Source organism: Colobus angolensis, unplaced genomic scaffold (genome assembly GCF_000951035.1).
Source record: "Colobus angolensis palliatus isolate OR3802 unplaced genomic scaffold, Cang.pa_1.0 Scaffold361, whole genome shotgun sequence".
Classification (NCBI taxonomy): Eukaryota; Metazoa; Chordata; class Mammalia; order Primates; family Cercopithecidae; genus Colobus; species Colobus angolensis.
The window spans coordinates 1,008,188-1,033,394 of record NW_012116944.1 but is presented as its reverse complement, the minus strand read 5'-3'; the positions used below and the strand labels follow the sequence as shown (position 1 = coordinate 1,033,394).

The 25,207-nt window shown below is 39.9% G+C and overlaps 1 protein-coding gene across 5 annotated transcripts in view; it reads right to left on the bottom strand.

Moving 5' to 3' along the window:
• FAM13C (family with sequence similarity 13, member C) overlaps positions 1–25,207 on the bottom strand; it is a 118,917-nt gene that overhangs the window by 61,039 nt on the left and 32,671 nt on the right. For all 5 annotated transcript variants that reach the window (XM_011953452.1, XM_011953450.1, XM_011953451.1 and 2 more), the window contains one exon: positions 19,119–19,237. In XM_011953452.1, the coding sequence (XP_011808842.1) occupies positions 19,119–19,237 (119 nt within the window). The remainder of the gene's footprint in view (positions 1–19,118; positions 19,238–25,207) is intronic.

Here is a 25,207-nt window from a genome sequence, read left to right as displayed (position 1 = left end):
AGGGAAGGGAAGGGAAGGGAAGGGAAGGGAAGGGAAGACGTTGGTTCCCTAGAGGACAGCTTGTTGCAAAGAGTCTGGCTTCCTTGGTTTCACTCTCTTGCTTCCTCTCTCACTATATGATCTCTGTTCAAGTCAACTCCCCTTTGCTTTCTGCCATGGGTGGAAGCAGCCCGAGGGCCACACCAGGTGCAGCCACCCAATCTTAGCCTTTTCAGTGACCATTATTGCGGGCCAAATAAATTTCTTTTCCTTATAAATTATGCAGCCTCAGGTATTCTGCAATACCAACACTAAATTGACTGAGACACATGGCAAAGCTGGGTTTTGCCACTACATAGCTGACAACAGATGAAAACGAACTTTAGGCATATCTACCTACAGTAAGTCAATTTTCTTTTTTTGAGACGGAGTCTCGCTCTGTCGCCCAGGCTGGAGTGCAGTGGCCGGATCTCAGCTCACTGCAAGCTCCGCCTCCCGGGTTCACGCCATTCTCCTGCCTCAGCCTCCCGAGTAGCTGGGACTACAGGGACCCGCCACCTCGCACGGCTAGTTTTTTTGTATTTTTTAGTAGAGACGGGGTTTCACCATGTTAGCCAGGATGGTCTCGATCTCCTGACCTCGTGATCCACCCATCTCGGCCTCCCAAAGTGCTGGGATTACAGGCTTGAGCCACCGCACCCAGCAGTAAGTCAATTTTCTTTAGCTTACAAACAAAAACAAAATACACAAAACTCCACTGTTGAAAGATCCTTAGGTCCAAATCATGATTTGTTAAATTCTATGGTCCAATATCATCTGTTAAATAGAATTCAAGTTTTTCTGAAACAGTCTGAATACTATTATATAATAAACATATTAACTTATAGTTATTATCCTTATGAAAAGGACAGTTATCTTAATGAATAAGAGATTTTTCAGTGTTAACATTTATAAAAAGATTTCTTTGGGGATCTAATTATTTACAGTTACTATTCTGCTCCAATTTGAATCCTGAAGAAAGCATATATGTCCTCTAAATGGGCAACAAGGTCAATATCTAAATGTCATAATGCACATTTAGAAATACCAGGAGCCTAACTTCTTTAAAATATTCTTAAGTATTCTTAAGAATACAATTTTTTTTTTTACTCTACAAGCTTTGCTTACTGTGCAAACAATTTCTAAAGAGAAAAGTTCAGGAGATGGTATCAGAAGAAAATTGTGAAGGTCAAACTAATGTACTCCATGCCTGAACAAACCAGCATTTCCCTCCTGGGTGGGAGAGAGGCTAAGGCTCCCAACCATGCGCTCAGGCATAGACAGCTCAAGGGGAAAAAGAGGGTGAGGAGGAAGACTGCCGGCTCACACATCTTATATCCATCAATCCCCTGAGCCACAGACAGTGATTTCAGTGCATCAGAAAATACAAAATAGCTCTTTCCCACAAAATAGGCAAAAGCAGTCTTGGAGACAGGGGTTAATCCACCCACCGTACTCAGGAACATCTAACACTTTGAATGGCTCGTAGTTTCTTTGTAACCCTCAATAGTTCTCCAACTATGTTTCTACAGAGGAGCACCAGCAAAATGGAAGAGTGGTACTCTCTAACAGAAAAAATATTTACCGGTTTACACTCTTCAAATACAAATTTTTCTAGGGCTTTGGTGCAAGCTCCCTGTTGATGAGTGACAGATGGTAAAACAAATAACCAAGTAGCAAACATTCATGGAAAGAAACAGAAATATACTTTGTTAAAAATATATGGTATATATTAGTGAGATATAGAGAAGAGCCTATGTGGAATATACTCACATGATCTTCCAAGGAAACTACTCTTAACCATTAGGTAAACCTCCAGAACAAGTTTGAGAACTGTAGTCTAGAGCATCAAAGACAATTTAATTTACTAACCATCTGAATGTCTACTGTGTGCCTGGTCCAGTGTTGGGGAAACAATAATAGACAATCAGAGGCAGTTCCTTAAGGAGACTTAGAATCTAGTAAAATATTAAATGATGATAAAGCTAATGAACACTGAGTCTTGAAGCCACTTCAGCAAATCAAGGATCAGGGCAAATGATGTTAGAATGGAGGTGAGAGGCCAGGTGTGGTGGCTCATGCCTGTAATCCTAGCACTTTGGGAGGCTGAGGCGGGTGGATTGCCTGAGCTCAGGAGTTCTAGACCAGCCTGGGCAACAGAGTGAAACCCCATCTCTACTAAAATACAAAAGATTAGCCGGGTGTGGCGGCATGCACCTGTAGTCCCAGCTACTCAGGAGGCTGAGGCAGGACAATTGCTTGAACCCGGGAGGCAGAGGTTGCAGTGAGTTGATTTCGTGCCACTGCACTCCAGCCTTGGTGACAGAGCAAAACTCCATCTCTAAAACAAACAAACAAAAAAGAAGAATGGTGGTGAGAAACTGGAGAGGTAGAGACAGATAAAAGACATTTTTCAATGATAAAGGCAATCAAGAAGTCTTGGGTGTGGATTCAAAGTATGGAGTGAAAGAGATGGGGTAATCAAAATTATTACAAACTTTTGAGTCTGTGTGACAAGGAAAATGGGAGGTTTTTTTGTTAATGAAGTCAGAAAAACATGTAACGTTTTTCATAAAGAGAGGCAATTCATGAGTTCAGATTTAGACATTTGAAGTGAGGCTGAAATAGAGAAGTAAAAATGTCTGGCCAGGGTTCACCCTAGGACTGGGCACTCTAAGTGTGTTCAGCAGAGGAAGAGGGTGATGATAATTTCGATGGTGTACAGTGGCCACAGGTAAGGTCATATGGGCACATTCTGCATCACTTTTTCCTTCATTATATGCTAGGCAAAGAACCTAGCACCTTCTCAGTATATACCTTTTCAAGAGACGGATAAATTAGAGAAAGAACTAGACCCAAGAATGACTTCAATTCACCAGCCCTTACTACCCCAGGGTGGGTCTTCCAGGCAGTTTACTTACATTATTTTATTTAATCTTCAAGGTCACCGTATGAGACTAGCATTATTATATCTATTTGACCTAATAGGAGAAAGGGTAGTATTTAAATACTTCATCCATTCAGTCAACAAATATTTTTTAAACACCAACTATGTGCTAGGTACTGTTGCAGGTGTTGGGAACAAAGCAGTGGATAAAATAAAGTCTGCCCTTGTGGAACTTATATTCTCACGGGAGGAGGAGAACAAAAAGAAATAAACCAGTGATTATTATGCACCAGATGCTAAGTATTATGGAGAAAAAGAAAGCAAGGCAAGAAGAACAGGACATGCAGGAGAATGGCCCAGGCTCACACTGCTACAAAGTGTCAAAGTCACCTAGAGATAATGAGAAACAGAAGGGGAGAAAAGAAAAGGCCACTGGATTGAAAACGATAAAGATTATAGTAGAAGAGGAAAAATAAATGAAGCTTCTCACTGGAGAAGTTTAGCAATGGATGAAGGAGAACTGGAACAGTAGCTAGCCATCTCAAACTCCCTTCTTTTTAAGATACTTAAATATACGGCTTGAACCATTTACAATCCTTCCTGGAAGGTGGCCTACACACAAAAACTGGGTCACACTGAACACTCCCTTCAATTCTCTTGCCGCCTGTGTCCAAAACAATAATAGGAAAGTAACTAAGCAAATATATATCAAATGCATGCTTCTAAAGGGGACCACAATGAGTCAGCCAGTCAGAGTAACTCCAGTGTAATCTTGTCCTCTAGTCCAGGTTCTGGCAATGAGAAATGCAGCCTGCACTCCTCAGAGCCCAATTACGGCCCTCAGTAGTGATAAGCATGTGATACCTCCAACTATAACCACTATCACCATCACCACCACTACTACCACCATGACTATCACCACCATTCACCAACATCATCACCTTCCACCACCGCCACCATTACCACCACCATCACCACAACTGCTGCATCACCTCCACAATCACCATCACCATCACCATTGCCACCATCACCACCACCACTGCCACCACCCACCAGCACCACCACCATCATCACCCCCCACCACCAGCACCAGCACCACCAACTAGCATCACCATCACCACCACCAGCACCACCACTGCCACTGCTGCCACCACTACTGCTGCCACCACTATATAATTCAAACTAAAAAATACTTCTCAACAGAGAAATGCAAAACTTAATTGTGTGCTGATACAAAAAGAGCTTTCACCTGGATTCAAACTGCAAACTTGTGGATAGCCCACTGAAATACAACTTTTCTAAAAATATTTGATGTTTCCACTTTGCTGCAACCCTAAAGCTCGTGCTGAGTCAGCCTGTAGGGTCATCTTCTAGTGGCCTTCTCACAGGAGGTGTACTGGAATTCAAAACAATAAAACCAACTAAGCATTAAGATATTTTTCTTGGCCTAAGGACAGTGTCAAACTGCAGGATGTGATAATTTGTGAAAACGCCACATTTCAGCTCACAGTTGTATATTTATACCAATGTTTTAACTATCTATAATTAAATTAGCAGAGGAAAGTGTTTCCTATTTCAGTGAAAAGCTTCCCCATCTTGCCAATGGCTCATTGAAGACAACTGACAGTTATCTAACACTTTTCTTTCCCTTAAGCCCAATAACCAAGTTATTAACAAGCCTCTCAATTTCTTATCCCAAATAATGGTTGTGTCTGTCCCCTCCCATCTATCTCTACCACAGCCATCTGGGGCCAAGCCACCAGCACCTCTCATTTGAACTACCTGAATGACAGTAGTTTCCTCCCTGGTCTCCCTACCTCCCCTCTACCCTCCTCAGGCCACCATCCACACAAGATCTTTCACTACCCTTCTACACACTATACTTAAAATAAAAATCAAAATTCTGAGAGTATCCTATGACACCCTGAAGAATTTAGCATCTGCCCACTCTTCAACCTTAGCTTGCATCAGACTCCCTCTCTGAACTCCAGCTACACTGGCATTCTTTCAGTTTTGTGGCTGCACCATGCTCCTTTCCAGCGCAGGCCTTCACACGTGCCTGTAATGCTGTTCCCTCTCCACTTTCTTTCCTAAGTAACTCATTCATACTTTGGATGCTAGATAGCTCCCAATCAGGTCTCCCTTTCATATATATGTTCTCACTGTATTCTGATCTTCTACGTCTGCTGTGCAGCAGGTCTTAGTTCTTAATCATGTATTTGTATAATTATTTGATTGTCTATTTCTCACAATGGTGAGCACTGTGGAGCAAGGACCATAGGAGCCTTGCTTAACATTTTATCTCTAGGGCCAAGCCTGGCATATGACACACAAGAGGCACTCATATGTTTGTAAATAAAGTATTCATCCCAGGGTTATGGGCAGCTGCCCATTCTTATATATTCCTGAGTCTGTAAAGTAATTATAACTGATGCTCCCTCCTCCATCTACAGCATGCTAGCAGAGCCTGGAGGATGGAATGACGCTCATTCCCATAACAAATGCATTTCTTCCCTGAAGAGATCTATGAAAGATCAGTTAGTAGCTTTTGAACCCATGACCTAGAAAACCTGGGCAGAAAGAGTAAAAGGAGAGCATCCAACACACTTTTCAGTATACTTCACATAGAATCAGAGCCTTAGACTGAGCAGTGCTGACTCCTATCACATCTTCAGAATTCAGGATATTCTACTGCATTAAAAAATTAATTAGAAAGCAATACTTGGGATACACTAATGTATACCCGGATGACTGCTGGCTGGCTGTATGACTGGTGTTTCCTGAAACTCTTTTGAAAACAAAAGGTATATCCCAAGAGAACAATCCTCTGAGCAAAACATGCTTTATATACAAACAATAGCTCTATATGCAGACACAGACAAGATGCCAATAAATTCCAGTAATATTATTAGAAACAATAACAGCCCTTAATACCAGTAAATAGAAAGTTCCTTTCTCTAGAGAGTCAAAACCACATTGAAGACATTCTCTTATTGGTTCTTACTAAATGTCTGCGAAAGGACTGAGGTCAAATATTAAGCAGCCGACTTCAAAGATAAAAAGAAACCAAACCACAGTGTTTAAAATTATTCCCCGAGAGACTACTAAAAGAAAACAAAACTAGAAGTCCACGGATGTTCAGAAACTGACTTCCTAACCCATGTATCCACTTGTCCAGGCCAATGAACTCCCAAGGATGCTGTGGCTGGAAACAGAACACTGATCCCCAACAGTATACCCTCCCAGAAGCCAACTCCCCCAACCACCACCTCACAACTTGTACTTCTCTGAAGATTAGAATCAGCCAGTATTACTAAAACAGAGATTCCTGGGCCACAACCCAAACCTACTGAATCAGAATTTCCAGAAAAGTGGGATGACGACATATAGTTAACAAGCACTCTAGGGGATTTCTAACTGGGGAACACTATCCTAAAAGTCCAAGTGCAACAGCCTGGGAGGACACCAGTGGCTAAAGGGAGCAAGGGAGGAACTTCTTTGAGTATAGGAGTGACATGGTATTTCTGGCCTGGTCCCCCAGGGAACACATTCCCAAAGAGGGTAAGGCTGAGCCTCTCAAAACACCATGAAAAACTTCAAATACGGGGCAGCCCAGCTGTCCTGGAAAAGGTACCACTTCTCACTTTGGCGAGCTGGAACAGAGACTAGAAGCAGCCAATGCCCAGAGAATGGGTGAGCAGTGAGTCAGGTGCACAGAGCCAGCTTCAGAATTGGCAGAGTGGAGGTAAAGTAGACATGGGTGTGGTTTAAAAGGCACTGTGAACCATAAAGAACACATTTTGGATGGAATATTGAAGACATAGGATCCAGCAGGTTTTTTTCCTGGTGAATGAGTGAGAGCAGAAGCCCTAATAAGACATTATTAGGAGTAATAATTATAGCAGCATGTGGTTTGCTGAGCAGGCTACAAGGCACTTTGCTTGCGTCACCTCATTCATTCCATACACATAGTAAATAATGATCAGACACCTGCTCATTATTTATGTGCCAGGCAGTGCTCAGCCCAGGAGACAGAGTGGTTGTAACCAATACTTCAGCTTCAAGGACACTTCTGCCTGCTCCCCTCATCCCACCTCAAGCATCTGCCAAGTTTCTTCATTCTTCTGCCTCAAGGCTTTTTGCCAGGCAGGACTAATTCCCTCAGCCTGCACGTATGGCAGATTTAACTCCCCTGGGAGCAGCCCGCAGCCAGAAAAGAAGTGGGGGTGTGAATAAATGCTGCAGACACCCCCCTCAACTTTCAGAGGGATAAGTCTGAGATACTGTCTACACAGTTCCTCAGAGAGACCCCAGTTGCTCAGAGTGACAACCTACCAAGTTGCACACCTGTTGTGGGCTCTTCCTCCTTCCCTAGTTCCTATTTCCTGGAGCCATCTTCCTGTACCCAGGTCCTCCTATCTATCAGAATCCACCTTCAAGAGGAACCTCAAGTAAGAAAGTGGTGACAAAGTAGACACAATCTCTGTCTTTTGGAGCTTACAGTTGGGGGAAAGAGAAAAACCTAATCACGCGAATGAAGATTTAGATCAGGGACCAATGAAGTGAAGGGCACAGAGTGTCACAAGTGATGGGTCACGTTGGGGGAGGGCTCGGAATTTAAATGACAGGTGAATAGCTGATGAATATTTGTAACTACTTATCATACTGGCTCCTCTGATATTACAACTGATACTCAGACTAGCAACACTTTAACTTTTAAAGTATCAATCAGGTTAGCTCTTGGAACAGAAGAATATTTTTCAAGACACATGAGATTTGAGTAGGCATTAATATTAATCAATCCTAAATGCTGCCTGTTCCCTATTCAAGATTTTCTTTCTCTCCCAAAAGGAAAGAGTCACGAGTCTGTATCCTCCACCTGTCATCTTCCCTCCATCTTCATTGTCACCAGCACCTCCCACAGGGATGATATGTTAGCTTCCAAGATGTACCCCTGCGTACAACACACAGTACAGTATACAACACACAGTACCCAGAGTGGTCTTTTTATGTAAATCTGATTCTGTCATTCCTGTTTATAAACTCCAGTGGTTTTCCTCTAGACTTAGACAAAATCCAAGAATCAACACGCAGGCTACCAGGCTCCATGTAGTGTGTCCACCACCAACCTTTCTGACATCATCTGGCACATTTTCTCTGCAGTTCGGTACACTCCAGCTTTAATTGCCTTTGCTGATGCGACTTAGCACAAGATGAAAAGAACCTGAATCAGTGTGGGTCTGAGGGGCAAGGGTGAGTTAATGATCAGGGAGGCAAGTTGGAGGAGCCCTGGTCTCTCCATGCCTTTGACTCACTTAAGTTTGGCAAGCCACACCAAGCCTTTCTGACCCGTAAAATTGGTTCTTAGTTCTCTTCCTCCAACAGCTCCAGGTTCTTCCCATGCCCCCAAGTCACCCAACACTATACTGAATTCATCTGTTCAGCATTTTTCATCTCCAATCCACTTCTTCTGACACCAACCTCCCTTTCCCTTGGGAAACTAGCTCTCCACAATTCTACAAGCAAGGGTAAACATATGGCCTGAACTAGGCCAGTTAGTTCCTTCTCCCTGAAGTCAAAACTTGAGCAGGAATGAAAAGCTGTTGTATTAGCATGGAATCATCCAGTGATAACACCTCAGAGAAACATGTCCCTATCATTGTGAATCCAGAAATCCATGGACTAGGCCTGATTCTTACCCTTCCCAAAGCATGTTTGCCCTTAGTTCAATTTTTTAAGCTAACCAATAGCCTTAATTTAGATCCCTTTCTTTGCCTGAATCAAACACAGTTAGTTTCCATTGTTTGCAGAGAATACCAACCACATTACCAAGAAACAACTGCTTGTCATGCAATAGCCTGGGTCTCCTTTGTTTCACACGAGCAAGATCAGCAAGGTTGGCAGTAATTACACATTGAAAAGGACCACTTTCTTGATCCCCACTTTTCCAACCACGACTACTCATGGTCAACTAGGACCACTTTGCCATGTACATTCCCTTTAAAAACCTTTTTGAAATTGTCTGAATCACATGTCCAAGTTGAGCAAGAGAGTCCAAATCACTGGAATCTCAACTGGCAATTCAGTTGAGATTGAATTGGGAAACCAACTGGTCCAAGGTATGCATAGATTTTGCTTCAACTAGAGAGAAGCTAAGGTCTAGCTTAAAGATGTGCAGAAAAACAGATCTATGAAGGTAATCTGGGCTCTGTGAAGGATGGATATGGAAGCACAAGAAGCACAGCCAGTGTACACAAAAGCAAACTAGAGCTTGTGAAGGGCCACGTATATAAAGGACCATAATGAAATATGGCCAAGAGAGGCATGGAGGGCCTCTCCTCTGGTTATGGAGGGCAAACCAGAATTCCATGGGATTGCCTACCTAAGAACTAATAAGCAGAAACTTTACTAAACTACTGAACCTATGAGTTCAGCACTGTGCTGAAAACTGTATATTCAAAAGAATTACAGAAAATAGATATATATCCTATTTGAAGAGATAAACCAAACTCTTTGAACAATAGTACCCATGTGTCTAGTTACACTGATCATGTTCTAACTACAGAGATCAACATGGACTATTGAGAAAGGATAAGGTGCATGAAAATCTGGGAGTGAGCTGGGCTCTGAGATGAGATTAAAATTTAGACAAATGGAGGAGAGAAGAGAGAACACTAGCAGCAAGATGGATGTGTTGGCAAGCCATAGATCAGTACCATGGAGCTAAGCAAAAACCTTCATGAAGGAAGGATCTCCTCTCTTATGGAGCAACAACATTAATCTTCTGAGCCCTTGCTGTGGGACAGACCCTGAATGAAGCTGAACATGCAGTGTCTCATTTAATCCTTGCAACAGTAGCTCTGGGAAGTAGATATTTTCATTTCCATCACACATCTGAAGAAATCAAAGCCCAGAGAAGTTAGGGAATCTGTCCAAGGAAGCAGCAAAGCTGGAACTAGCATCCAGGTCTGCATACTGCCAATGCCTTTCCTCTTTACACTACAGTATCTTGCATATTTCCTAGGCCTTTCCCAGGGGCTCTCTTATGTGTTTTTCGATTTATTCAATAGTCTGGGTTTGGCCAAAACTGTTTTCTTGTGTTGGTACTAAACTTAAGGCACTAAGAAGACTTCGACAGCTGGCTTATTCCTGCATCTACCCCTTCTCAATCTTTCTCCCCTTGGACCTCACCCCCACTTAAACGGGTCTTGATATTTCCCTTGTCCCTGCATCTGCAGGGTCATTGGAGTGCTCTTGGTAAGAATTCTGTGCTACTGGACCCCTGAGAAGCTTGGCATGCTGCTCAAGAGTATAAGAAGAGACTTTCTACTGTGGCAAATGCTGAAGAAAAGAGGCACCTATGATACAAATTATGGTTTTAAACATTATTTAAACCTATAAAATCATCTGTAGTATTTGGTTTCTGATCCCAAGTGACCTAAACCACAAAGGCCACAAGTGTCACTGAAAAGTCATTTTAAGTTTTCCCAGTTAACAAAAATAAAAATAAATCTGTTCTCTCCTAACATTCTCCTAACAGTCATGTCTGTCCCAAAGTAAGATTCAATCAGTACTAAATAAATAAAGCCAGAGAAATAGTAGGTACTATTATTTGTCTTGCAAATAACATAAACATCACTTTCTGCCAATCACAAACTTACTAGGGGATTGCTAGTGGGGAAACTTGGAAAGGAAAACACAAAAAATATCTTTTTAATCACCTGTAATTCATCTCCCCTCAAAATTACCACCACCAAAATATGGATTTATGTCTTGCTAGTATATGTTTCTGTAAATAATTATATATTAATCAAAAATAGGAACATCTGTGACACTGTTATGTAATTGCTTTTTTCCACCTATAAATAGATCATGTCCCCATGTTAATAAAGACCCACATAAAACATGATTTTAGATAATGTATCTATCATGAAATTTAGTGGGGTTTTTTTGTTTTTGTGTTTTCACAGGGTGATGGTATGTCCCCTAGGGGCCACATAGAAAATCTGGGGGCTATTTGTGATTATTACTGAAGCTGGAGTTGTCTACTGGCATTCTGTGGGCTAGAGCCAAAGGTGTCAGTCCCTGACATGAATGAGGCATCCCACACAACAAAGAATTTTTCCATCCCCCACATGACTTTCAAATGTCCTCTGGGAATGTTAAAGCCGGAAGTAGTTTGCCCTTAGCACAATGCGAACTAGAAAACCATGAAGGCTAGTGGATGAAACAGAAATACCTAGTGAATACACAAGGAAGGGGGAAGCGATTAAACTGGATTGTCTCCAACATTCCACCCAGAGCCGCCATCCTATGATTCCAACACATACAGAAATCCACACACATGACTTTTATCTTTTATCTCTCAAAGTTACTAGTTGTCTATTATATCCCTATCTTCTTCCATGATCAGATAACTGAAAATTGTATATCTTTTTTTTGTTTTCTGAGACAAAGTCTTGCTCTGTCATCCAGGCTGGAGTACAATGGCGTGATCTCAGCTCACTGCAACCTCTGCCTCCCAGGTTCAAGTGAATCTCATGCCTCAGTCTCCCAAGTAGCTGGGATTACAGGTGTGTGCCGCCACGCCCAGGTAACTTTTGTATTTTATTTTTAGTACAGATGGGGTTTCACCATGTTGGCCAGGCTGGTCTCAAACTCCTGACCTCAAGTGATCTGCCCGCCTCAGCCTCCCAAAGTGCCGAGATTACAAGCATGAACTGTAATCTCAGTGTGCCTAGCTAAAAATTTATATCTTAAGTTTCATTTCAGTTAGCTACTCCAAATCCTACGCCTAGACAACTTTGACTTTTAAGCACAAACCAAGAAAACTATAATGGATACACACAAAGATATTGTTTTTAAGATGTTTACTACAGCAATAAATACAAATATAAATCCTATAAGTAACTGCAATATCAAATACTTTGGATTTCATTAAATAAATGACGGTATATCCGTAAAAGGAAATAGAGTCATCTCTATTTATCCCTTAGTGATGGGGATATATTTTGAGAAATGCATCCTTAGGCTATTTCATTGTCGTGCAAACATCACAGAGTATCCTTACAGAAACCTAGATGGTATAGCCTACTACACACCTAGGCTATATGGTATAGCCTAATGTTTCTAGGCTGTAAACCTCAATAGCATGTTACTGTACTGAAGACTGTAGGCAACTGTAATACAGTGGTATTTGCATATCTAAACATACAAAGGTATAGTAAAAATATGGTATTTTAATCTTACAGGACCACTATTATACATGTCCACTGTTAACTGAAACGTTATTATGTGGTACATGACTATATTTTATAGCCATTACCTATGTTACAGTGTATTTTATGATATGGAAAATATAATATTAAGCAGGATAAACAAGTTACATAGCAATGTAATATAATTATGTATGACATAATGTAATATATAGCAATGTATATTATAATGTAACATAAAGCAATGTAATTATATATAATATATTCTTAGAGAGAGAGATATATATGTGTATGTATATATACATCTATCTATCTCTCTAATCCCAAAAATGTTTTAATCTAGCATTAAGAAAATAAGAAAAAAAACATATGGAGGGTTGAGTAGGAAGGAGCTCTGTGTGTATGTGTATGTCACTATACATAACGTGTGTGTGTATGTGTGTGTCTGTAGTACTTAATGTAAAGCTTGAAAAAGAATAACCTCATTGACAAATAACTATAACAGAAATATGGGAGTAGCCATGGCTTCACTGGGAAGATGAAGAGTAAGTTAAAGATTAGCCCCATTCTAGTGGCCTCAGGAATACTGGACACTTAACCAGCTGGTCAAAGTTCTAAATTAGGTTTAAATTTATACATTCTCTGTCTCCTATAATCATTATTGAAATTTCTCTTAAATCTATTTTATGTTAAGCCAAGAAACTTTCCAAGACGTTCAGATGTTAAGGACAAAGTTTCCTGTTTGGTCTCCTTGAAATATCATTTCTAACAAAGGGCTATAATGATACTAAAGCTTGTAAACATGTTTCTTATAGAAATTGTACGTTAGAATATTTGTTATAAAAAATTAAATTGTTCAATTTAGCCATAAATGAACTCACCAATCTCGTGATAATTAACCTACTACTCTATTACTCATCTTACTGGTCTTATGTAGAAAAGCACACTGCTATACACGATTATTGTATAATCATAATGCATTCTTACCTAACTTTCTACTCTAGGACCTGCTTGAAGTAAATAGTGCTTCTAGCAGATTTAAAGCCCAGTGCATCCAGAAGCCCCTTGCATACACAATTTCTCTTTATGACAACATTAAAACAATAGTAACAATATAAGAATGTGCACTACAGTGGTAATAGCAGTTATATCTGGGAGGTAAGATAACAAGTCATTTTTACATCCTTGCGATTTTCTATATTTTCCAGTGTTTCACTTATTTTATTATTAGAAGCAGTGGTAGTAGTAGCATTTTGAATGAGAGAATGTCTCTAAGTTTCCCTTTTATGCTTAGGCCAAATTATTAGTGAAGGTGCTAACAATTTATCAAATGACCAAGGGTAGTCTCCTTTAAAAAACAACAAAAAAGAAGGATTTCATTTCCAAAATAATCAAGTGTGGGCTCTTTTTTCAAACAGCAGTTTACGGACTGGGTGTGGGATTTTTGTGCTCTACAGCAGGGGAGGGGGAATTATTTTCATCTGCATCTTCAGGAGCTTGTATTCTTAAGCTAAAGTCTTCCCGTGTCTAATCTTTTAAATATCTAGAGTGTTGAGCATTTTCAACGTTAGAGCCAGAAGAAGCTCTAGAAATCATTTGACCCAAATTCCTTACGTTAGAGGAGGGGGCCCAGAAATTTGAGTGAAATGACCATGGTCACCTGATAGATGTGAGATAAGACCCTGGATCTCTTCGTTTGAAAATTCTTTCCTTCCACCAGGTTGTTTCTGTGTCCACGGAGGGAGGCAGTATGTGTGGGCAGTGAAGGAGAGCCCTCCTATCTGGCTCCCTTTCTATGTGGGATAGTCAACATGAGCTAGGTCAATACTCACTCATTATCCAACTGTATACCAGGGAGTCTCAAAGCACTGTGAAGACAAGCTATTTTTTTTATCTCTACCTCATCCCTGCTCTCCTTTTAAAAAGAAACAAAACAAAACCATAGGATGACGCTAATGAGGGAGGAGAAGAACATCCTAGAAATATGCAGAGATCAGGTACAGTTCAAGAAGGGAGATATGTCTTTTATATTATTAATATGAAAAATCTCAGTGCTCATTCTCTTACTCATTCTTTCTCTGTTTAGCAGAACTCATTAAGACTCTGCTTACTTCTATGAAAAACATTTAAATAAGAAACAATTAGCTATTCAAACACACACACACACACACACACACACACACACATTATCTATCTCAAAAACAAAAGATGAAAGGATTTATCCCCCATAGAAAAGTTGTGGCCAACAAAACTTCCTCTTTCTATAAAGCAACAAAGCCCCCAGCTTTCTCTTTCATCTGGAATGTCAAAAAATAGTGGAGGCCATCCAAGGCCATTTTCCTTGCTAAGGATCTTCAGCCTCCTCTAATGTGGGAATCCGGATGAAGAGGCCAATCAACTGGAGCTCACAATGTAACTACCAACCTAATTAACAGTAAGACAATGCTACAGAATAGCTCCTGTTTATACAGACAAGGTCTTTAACAACATTAAAGGTTTAATGCTGTCATAAATTTTAATACAATATTTTAAACATAAGTGAGTTAGTCATTCTCAAAAGTAAATTTACTTAGCAAGAAATCTCCAACTGCATTAATATTCTCTTATATTCATAAATTTCCCTTTGTCATATCTGAGGGTTTACAGGATTGGCACTGGCTTTAGCTCTAAAAATCAGTCAAACTAATGCATATTCATTAAATAGCAACTGAATACAGATTGATGGTACTAATCTTGGTTCTATTATCAAGGGGAGAGAGAACTTGAGCAAATCACGGCCTCACTGGGTGTCAAAGAAGAAAATATGAGTTGTATTAAATGATTACTAAGGTTTCTTCCAGCTCTAAGTAACCACAGTTCTTTAATTTTACATGTTTTGAAAATACCAGGTATTGAGGAGTATGCCACAGTAGTATAGTAACCCAGCCCTTCCACTCATGCTCTGAAAGTCCATATTCAAATGAAAACATGTCATCTGGGGAAAAGATGGCATTAAGACACTATCAGCCATCACCATATGATAAGACATTTTCTTGCAGGAGGACTCAGCTCCAGGGAGCTACAGAGTCCCCAGGAGCAGCAGTTGCCAGGAAGAAAAGGATTGAAGCAGGCATTATAAATCAAATGCCTATAGAAGCTCAGCAAAGAGCATAAATAAATGAGGAGAGCTGGGTAGGAATTGTGAAAAAAATCAAAAGCTACTCCTCAGCTCCAGCTAGTTGTTGCCTTGGAGGAATGTAGGCCCTGGGTTATCCTACCTTCAGATTCTTCCAAAGAAAGCCAAACATCTGTAAAAACTTTTGATTTTAAAATGTTGATTCAAAATTGTTTAATTTTGTACAAGTCAAATATGTCTCCACACCAGATACACCTGTAGGACACCAAATTTGTGTCCTCTAATGTGTGGCACTGTAAGGCCAAGGAATATAATATAGGGAAGGGCAGGGCATGGCAAATGGGAGGAAGGGTGCAGTGAAAGAAGATGGAAGTGGCTTTAACTGTATCTGAGACTGGCTCTGATAAGGGAAATCAGAAGAACAAGCCAGCTTGGAAGCAGAAATACATTAGGACAAGGGTTCTGTTAAAAGAAAAACTTTAGCTGAATTAAATTTAAAAGAGTTTAATTGAGCAAAGAAGAATTCACGAATCAGGCAGCCTTCCCAGCCAGAGTAGGCCCAGAGATTCCAGCGCAGCCACATGGTGGAAGAAGAGTTACGGACAGAGAAAGGAACGTGACATAGAGAAAACACACGTGAGGTGCAGAAACAGCTGGATTCATTACAACTCGGTGTTTGCCTTATTTGGACAGCTGGCCACCTTTGGCCACAGCTTGGTGATTGGCGCAAGAGTAGGCTACGGTCTGTATACAACTCCATTTAGGTTATAGTTCACGATGTACAGAAAAACCTTTAGGCTGAATTTAAAATATGTAATGAGGCAGCTTTAGGCTAACCTTCATTTAACTGTTCTGAATCTTCTCTGGAGTCATGTGTTTTCAAACTTGGAGGTAGACAGACATTAGGACAGGGGTTCTAAATATTTTCTGGGGTTATATGTACCATATGAGAGTCTGATAAATGTTTTAGAGATTTTCACTAGAAAAAAATAAACGTACATGTAGTGGACAGAATAATAGCTCCCCAAAGATGGCCATGTCTTCATCCTTGTCCCTCCTCTGCCACCTTACCTTATGTGACAGAAAGGACTGTGAAAATGTAATTAAGGACCTCAAGATAGGGAAATTATCTGAGTGAGCCCAACCTATTCACATGAATCCTTAAAATCAAAAAATGTTTCCCAGCCATGATCAGAGGGAGATGTGACTACGGAAGAATGATCAGAGAAATGCAATGTTGGTGGCTTGCAAATGGAGGAAGGGACAATAAGCCATGGAATGTGAGCAGCCTCTGGAAACTGGAAAAGGCATGGAAATTGATAGATTCTTCCCTAGAGCCTCTAGAAAGGAATGGAGCCCTGCCAACACCTTTTTATTTATTTATTTTTATTTCTATTTTTTGCCCAGGGAGACATATGTTGAACTTCTATCCTACAGAACTATTAGATAATAAATTTGTGTTTAAAGCCATGGTCAGTTATTACAGTAGCAATAAGGTATATACACACAGAAACATGGGCAAACACGTTCATAGACCTTCCTGAATCTCATCCTCATAAATACATAAAGGATCCTTGTGCTCAAAAGAGCCCAATATACAACATGAGAACTCTGAGAGCTGTAGGTATGAAATTATTTGGCATTCATGGAAAGATCAATGCCCACCTCATGACCTCAATCCGCTCCAAAATCTCACCTCCATGAAGATGGATTCATTTTCTGAAGACTGACTACTCCTTTGAATCTCACCCAAATGATGTGTGACCCCAAGGAGTAAGGTGGCTTCTTGCTACAGAGAGATCTTTCTTCCTTTTTTTACAGTGTTCATTATGTTAATAGCATTCTCCCCCAACCCACTGCCCCAAAGAAGATGGCATTTTACACCCACTGAGACTTAGCCTGGCTTATTCCTTCACTCTGAACCAGACCTAGGTCTGGAGTGTCCCATTACAGTATCATGTCTCTATCAAGATTCTATTTGGCATGATATACCCAAACCTGGCCAGATGCTGGCTTAAAACAGAAGAGGAATGTTATCAGCAATGTGAGCTACCTGATTAAAAGTTGTTTTTAGCCTCTGATCTCATTTCACCAGTTCATCAAATTTCACAATCCCTGTAATATTCTCAGATGGATTTTTTTAAAGTTCCATTAGAATGTCCCTTGGTGATGTCACCATGGTTGTGATAAATAATTGTAGTTTAAAAGTTACTTAACTAACAGCACTAACAGACATAACTACCCTCACAGCACTCCTGATATGTGACTTAGCACCAGATCCTGCGATTGCTGACAGCGGTGCACAGAACAGTCTGGAATGTTGCTAGGTCAGAAAGCTCAATTCTGTGAAAGTGGGACATGAAATATGGGAGACGGGGAGGAGAAAAAGACAAGATATTTAGAATCCTATGAAGGTTTGCTAAGGGGCAGAGGAAGAGAAATACAAAATGGGATACACAATGGTTTTAAGTTTACTGAACATCTGGCATCTTTGAGAAGGTTAATTGCTAATACCATTTTCCCCTGTTGTCTCTGTTAAATATCTACCCCTACAGGACCACCATACATTCCATACACAAGCATGAATGACTTTGTTTGGGTTTTTATTTGCATTGTTTTGCTTTTATACTATTTTGAAATATGCATGGGAATAATAGTTGGCTTTTTTCTTGCTGAGGGAGACAGTCATCAGGCTGGTCCAGTAGCCAAAAAATAGCTTTCTTACAATAATGCCTCAAATAGGAGGCAGAATGTCTTGATTAGTGGAGAAATTACAAGGCTGAATCCAACAGGTATTACCTGAGGTCAGGTAAGAATAAACACATAAAAGAAGTCAGCTTGTGAAAAGGGTTATAAAAGATGGCCATGAATCCACCTGGATAGAGAAGTACCTTATCTTTGAGGTCCCCTCCAATCTTTAAATTTGGTATATTGGATATTTAAAAGTACAACTGTATAGCATAGCCAATCTTCTCTGTAGTTGTTGATTTAGACTGTGCTGCCTTAGAAAAACAATTCTAAAGGTCAGGCTCAGAAACACAGCCCTCCCTTTCCACTGAGTGAGGGCTATGATTACACTGTACACAAGATCCTACAAAGACAGCTGACACAACTAGCGGTTGAATTCTTTCTTCTGTTTATTTCCAGAAGAGACTTTCCACAGACAGCTGCAATGCCAGGCTCCCATCAGAATGTCATGCCAACCTTTCTGCAGGCTGATTTCCACCCACATCCTTGCCCTGGATCCAGGGCTGTCTCCAGCAGGTCTAGCAGGCTAGAGAGGCCATCCTGGGGCTATGTCAGGGCTAAGGTCACTGGAAGACACTTGGGTCAGCACAGAATCTGCACCTGCCGTGCTGCAATCAGACATTTGTGGGTTCAAATTCTGGCTCAGTCTTTTTCACTTGTTCAACAGTAGGCAAGTGCCTTAATATCTTTCAGATTATGAGTACACAGCTTTATGAGAAAGTAGAGAAGGCTAAATGAGAGACTATGTAAAAATCAGTTGGTGTGGTGCCTACATGGTCATCACAAATTTATCACTATCACAAAGGAAAATCTAACTCCCTCTAGCATAGAATAAAGAATAAGAATGGATGAAATCAACATTTCTCTCCAAGGGCTGAACCTGTCTCCACTTCCCCATGAGACTTAAGACAGATTACTTTCAAATTGAAGCCAGAGAAAGTAGGTCATTTACATTTATCTTAAACTCACTCAGCGATTCTCCTTCTAGGCCCCTTTAAGCAGCTTTTCTGACTATAAGGAATGCCAACAAAAGTCAGAAAGTCTCGCCTCTTGTGTGGGGTTGGCAAGCACACAGTTGGCATTTCTGAGAAAGGAACCACAAGCACAGAATAGCTTCTGACAACAAAGGGCCCACCTTGGTTGAAGTTGCACTGTTTCTTGGCACCTGAAGGCATTGTTTTGTGGACTCTCATGAGCTGGTGTTCCTGCTCTCACCTGACCCTCTGACTGGCTGGATACCACATGCTCTGTCTCCTGCAAGAAGAAACAGCAAAAGTAGATGAGCTGTCAACAGCAATGAGTTCCATAGCATTATTATGCCGGAAGTGGGTCTCAGGGCAGGGAAGCAGCAATGCATAACACAGTCTGCTGATTGTAGTGTGGGAAGGGAGCCAATTCAGTGGTCCAAAATTTTAAAAGCTTCTATCAGTCAGTTGCTGCAAGAAAACAGAATAAAGAAAATAATAATAATAAATCTAATGTCTGAAAGATATGGCATAGCCATACAACAAGAATTGTACAGACATTAAAAATGACATCATGGAAGAATATTGAATGAATGGATACATCTGAAAAGATAATTCATAGAAGAATATTTATAGTATAGGCTTATTTATGCAAGAATAAACATATGTATGAATGTTCACACATAGTAACACACACACACACAAACACACACCCCACACACACACGAGATTGGAATAAGCTGAACCAAAATCTTAACTGTGACTAACTCTGAGATGTCATGTTTATTTATTTTTAGGAGCCCATATGTATTTTCTAAGTTTTCTACAATAAACATTATTTCTATAATAAGAGAAAAATTTAAGTTAATCTGAAAACTAAAGAACAAATCATTTTTATAAACTCCAGATCTCAAGAGTCCTTGATATCTCTTCCCTCATCCTGCCACACACTATCGTACACACACTCATACATACCCCCTCATACACACACACTATTGCCATTGGCCACACTGCATCTAAAGAAACCACAATGTGGGTTATCCATGACGCAATTGCTCATTAACTTAGAAAAACTTCAGAGTGCTAAACAATCTACAGAATAAACACACCAAAACTAAAACTAATCTGGATTCAATACAAAGACATGCATACATACCAAAAATGAAAGATTTATATATATCCAACAGTTTCGCTACTATCATCTTTGAGCCATGTCAAATCTCTAACTGAAAAACTTTCTTTAGAATAAAACAGTCCTTCTTTAACCTAATCAATGAGATACTAAAATGAAATCTGTGAGGAATTCAGTAGCTCCTGATGGGTACCATTATACAGGCAAATTATTCAAGGAATGCAGTGAATTTGGGTCTTCTGGTGCAATATATTATGGTCACAATAGAGACCCAGCTCCTCTATTAAGGGTGTAGGTTGAAGTCAGTACAAGTGTCAATGTGTCAGGTGTCTTAGAAATCATGTTTCCAGCACACTAGAACAACATGGTGAGGCTTTTTGCCAAGAAGTCATCATCACAAGCCTCTACAACAAAATTATATGAATGCCTTCATATGAAAGGGGTAAAGTAGGAACAGTCATGCAGAGTTGTGGGAAAGGAAAGCATTAGCCCTATCAAGATCCTCTCTTTAATTCTTTGAAGCCTCCAGCTTCAGGTAAGAAGACACTCCACATGAAAAGTTTCCATTAGTATACACTAGTCCCCTAGACTTACTAGTTGCTTGAGAAAAATTCTACAGCTACCCAAATACTGGTCAAATTCCCCCACACAATGGTTTTCATGTGAGACAGAGTTCTGCTTGCTACTTGCTTAGTGTATGACCTTGGCCAAATTACATAAGTTATCTGGGCTCAGTTTCCTCTTCTGCAAAATGAGGATAATACCATGAATTTCACAAGTGCCTGCCAATTGGAGGCACACAGCAGATATGAACTACTACTGATAACAATATTGCTTTTACAAACATTTTCTTAAAGCTCAGTATTCTGAACCTAGTGCTCAGGTAATCCTTGTAGAATTAACCCAAATGAGTTTAGCAAAAGAAAACCTATTTTTGTGGTGGAATGCTTATTTCACATTTCTATACTAATAGCAATATTACTTTAAACATTATATTTAGAAACCTCAATTGATGTAGGCCTTAAGAAATGGCCCCTCTGAACTCTAAAAGGTTTAAACCAAAAATGTCCATTTTATTAAAACTTTAACCTTTTAGGAAAGAGTAGTGTTTGATTTTTTTTTTCAAAAATCATATTTTATCTAACTATTTGAACTTTCAAAAGTTGAGAAGGGTTAGAGAGGCCAAACACTGTTGGATTCCCTTAGATCTAGGATGTATCTTAGATATGAATAACAAGAACTTTAGAGAAAGTGCCTCTTTAATATGCTTAGATCAGAAATCTCAAAGGATTTCAAGAGAAGAACTCTTCTCTAAAATGGAAAGATAAGGAGTATTTGGACACAGATGACTATCAAGTTCCTGATTCAAATGGGGAAAAGAGAGTCACTGTCACCTGTGTTTCTTTTCCCCACCAAGAATTTCAAACCTCAAGATGGTAGGGAGAATTGGGGAAGACTAAATAAGAAGTCTGGTACAAATCATCCTGAATGCTGATGGATCAAACAGGCTCTGATGTGATATGTATGTGTGATTGTCATAACAGGCTGCCCTTCGCAATACCAAAAGTTAGATCGTGTTTCAAAGTTCGGATCTACAAGCCCCGCTCAGATCAGAAACCCAAGTACAGCCTTTCTTAGAAAATACCGAATTTATTCTTCCTTCCAGAGATCCTTACGATCTTGGAAAATATTTCACTCATAAGAAAAGGAACAAAGATTTTTAGTTTAGTTCCTTCCACTCCATTATCTCCTTATGGAATGACCACTTGTGGGCCAATAGCCCCAGCAAAGTTCACATGGGAATCAATGAACCTTCAGATTCTTCTAATTTCTAGGCTTTAAGTCTTCCAGCTGATACCCCAGAGAGCCTGAAGCACACAGACCTCCCTAGTGTGCCCTAGGTGAGTTCCTGACCCACAGAAGCCATGAAAGATAATATATGATTATTGCTATTTTAAGTTTTGTGGTTATTTGTTATGCAACAATAGATAACTAAAACACATTACCTTTCCTCTATTCTAAGATACCATCAATTATAAGCCATCATTGGTTTGATTACATAACAGTCTTTTAGGGGAAAAAAATGTCACATTAAATGCATCCATCAATTTTAAGAAATGTCCAAAAATGAGAAAGGTGAAATTCTGAACAGATGTGTGCACTGGCATTAAGGAACTACAGAGCATCCCCAGGACAGCCTGGCATGTAACGACACAAGAAGTCCTGACACAAGTACCTCACAGGGAAAAGGCGAGGAAAACCCAAGTCTTAGTTGCACCAGCTTTAAAACATAATTTCATATTTTCTCTTAAAGAAAGAAGACAGAAGAAATGGGGATATCATCTTATTGAATTAATAGAACAGTAGCTTTCAAAGGTCTTGTGCTGCCAGCTGTCATTTATTCATAAAGTTATAAAGGAAAGAGTACAAAACAAGAATAGTAGTACTCAATCAAATGTATCTGCCTCTATAAGAGATTTAACCAGATTCATGAGAGGCCAAGGCTTACTTCCTTGGTAAGCCTGTTTCTCTGTTCCAGTTGGACTCCACCATCTGGTGAACGTTAACTAGGGCTGACAAAGAAAGTCCTTAGAGTAAATAACGTATTTGTAAAACATTGAGAGTTAACAGTTTGTCCCCATCTCCCACCTCCAAAAAAGGTGATAACATCAAGAAAGGAAATAAAGAACACATTTGATTACCTTTGCCCATTTAAGCTTCATCACTTAGAATCGACTGTAACATTCAGCTCAAAAATTCTAGAACATTAAAGGAGAGTATGTATTCTGAAATAACTAAGATATATTTTTACCTAAAAAAATCACTACTATATACCAAGCATTTTGATAGTTGAGAGGGTTATAGAGAAGTGAATAAGACATTCTTGCCCCCAAAGAACTTTAAAATCTACTGTTTGACACAGACTAAAGGGTAAGAGAGCAGATTCTAACTTTTTACTTCTGTGTTAATGTGTCTGTCAAATAGTCAGATCCAAGCTGACCAAGGGGAATGAGAGAAGAAGCCAAAATCCTCTGCCCCATGCTTGGTCTTCCTGCCATCTGGCCAAGTGTAGCCCAGATGGGCACCTGGAAGGAAAGGCATCCCACATCTTTTCCTGTTCCCAGCCATCTTCATCTACCCTCCGCCTCACCCCTAGTATGTCCCAAGTCCACCTCAGTGGGGTGATTTGTTTGTTCTCTGCCAAATGCAGGGACCATCAAATTGACTACATTCTGAGATAGTTCATAAGAAAGCTGTCCATGAAACAAACATTATTTAGGCTATTTATCTGATCCAGGTGCTGAGGCTAGCAGAGTGTGCATGATAGCAAAAGGAAAGCTATTAACTCAAGAGGCTCAAAACCCAAACTTACTTAAGGAAAAATTAGCTGCCTCTAAACCAGAATGGGGAAATATGATATTTTGTTCTCATTGCAATTTTAGTGAGTTCAGCTGACTCTTGTAGGACTTGGGATCATCTAGTTTTGATCAAATGGCAAGGCCATTGCTTCAGGTCCTTCCAAATTCCTCCATTGTACAAATTCATGGCCATAAAGAAAAACAAAACAGAACAATTTTCCATTCGAATCCAGATCTTGTCCATCTTCTCTGTCTGAAAGTCAGAAAGGTAACTTTGGGCCTCAAGGATGTATACATCCTATAAATCTTCCCTCCAAGATGTAGTCAATCGAAACACCAAATCTTCATCTTCTCATACTTGAGGTTTTCTCTATGTTCATTCTGTCCCCAAATTGATAAAACTTTATTTTCTTCAACTGTGGATTAGATTTTAAATTAAACGGTTCTGTAGCCTAATCACTTCATTGTTAATAATGCCTTGTATTTATGAGAGCAAGGACTTCCCCTAAGCTCCAATTAAGACATGATTAATATATCTGATAGCACTATAGTTTGGAAAATCTTGTATTTTCAGTTCTTAAGGTGAACAAGAGAAAGTGTAACTCTACCCTATCCTACATCACCCAAGAGTCCCTTTTTTCTTAACCTTCACATGTCTGTGAAAGTAACTTGATGTCCTTCTGAATAATTGGAGAATTTTAAAGACGTTTATACCCTGATAAAAGAAACTATTGGACTATTACATTCATGTCATAAGTAGGGTAAAGAGGTTCTGTACGAGTTGACTTAAATGTCATTTCAAAAATGTGTGTCTATTATTTAAAATTTTCTGGCCCTTTTAAGAAATAGGGAACTAAGAGAACAGTTTCTTCAGATCTATTTTTAAAACTTATTTCTGGCCATTTTACTCATTATTTCAACAAAGAAAATAAATCATAGGAAAAGGCAGTCATAGGCTCAAAATCCACACACATCCATGAAGTAAGATGTCCTCCGATTCTATTTTTTTCTTTTCTTTCTTTTTTTTTTTTTTTTGAGACAGAATCTCTCTCTGTCACCCAGGCTAGAGCACAATGGCATGATCTCGACTCACTGCAACCTCTGCCTCCCAAATTGAAGTGATTCTCCTGCCTCAGCCTCCCAAGTAGCTGGGATTACAGGCACCTGTCACCATGCCCAGCTAATTTTTGTATTTTTAGTAGAGATGAGTTTTCACCAGGTTGGCGGCTGGTCTCAAACTCCTGACCTCAGGTGATCCACCTGCTTCGGCCTCCAAAGTGCTGGGATAACAGTCGTGAGCAACTGCGCCCAGCCTGATTCTAATTTTTTAAGCTATAATATATATTACCCAGTTTACTGCTTTGTTGTAAGAATTTCTACTAGAAAACAGACATTCAATTATGCTGTCTATCATATATACTTTCCAAATCTGATAACATGCGCTGAGTGCTTGCTCTGTACCAGGTACTAAACTAGGCACCTTCTATGTACATTTTCTCATTTACTGGGAAGTAAGTTTTAATCCCCCAGTTTTCCCCAGTGAGAAAAATGAAGTGAAGAAAAGGCAGATGACTTACGTAGGCCAGAAAGATTGCCTTTTATACATGAGGTGCCTTTCTGAAGACCTTGCAAAGTCTGACTGACATTTGTGTATTTTAAGACTATATTCTGGCCGGGCACGGTGGCTCAAGCCTGTAATCCCAGCACTTTGGGAGGCCGAGACGGGTGGATCACGAGGTCAGGAGATCGAGACCATCCTGGCTAACAC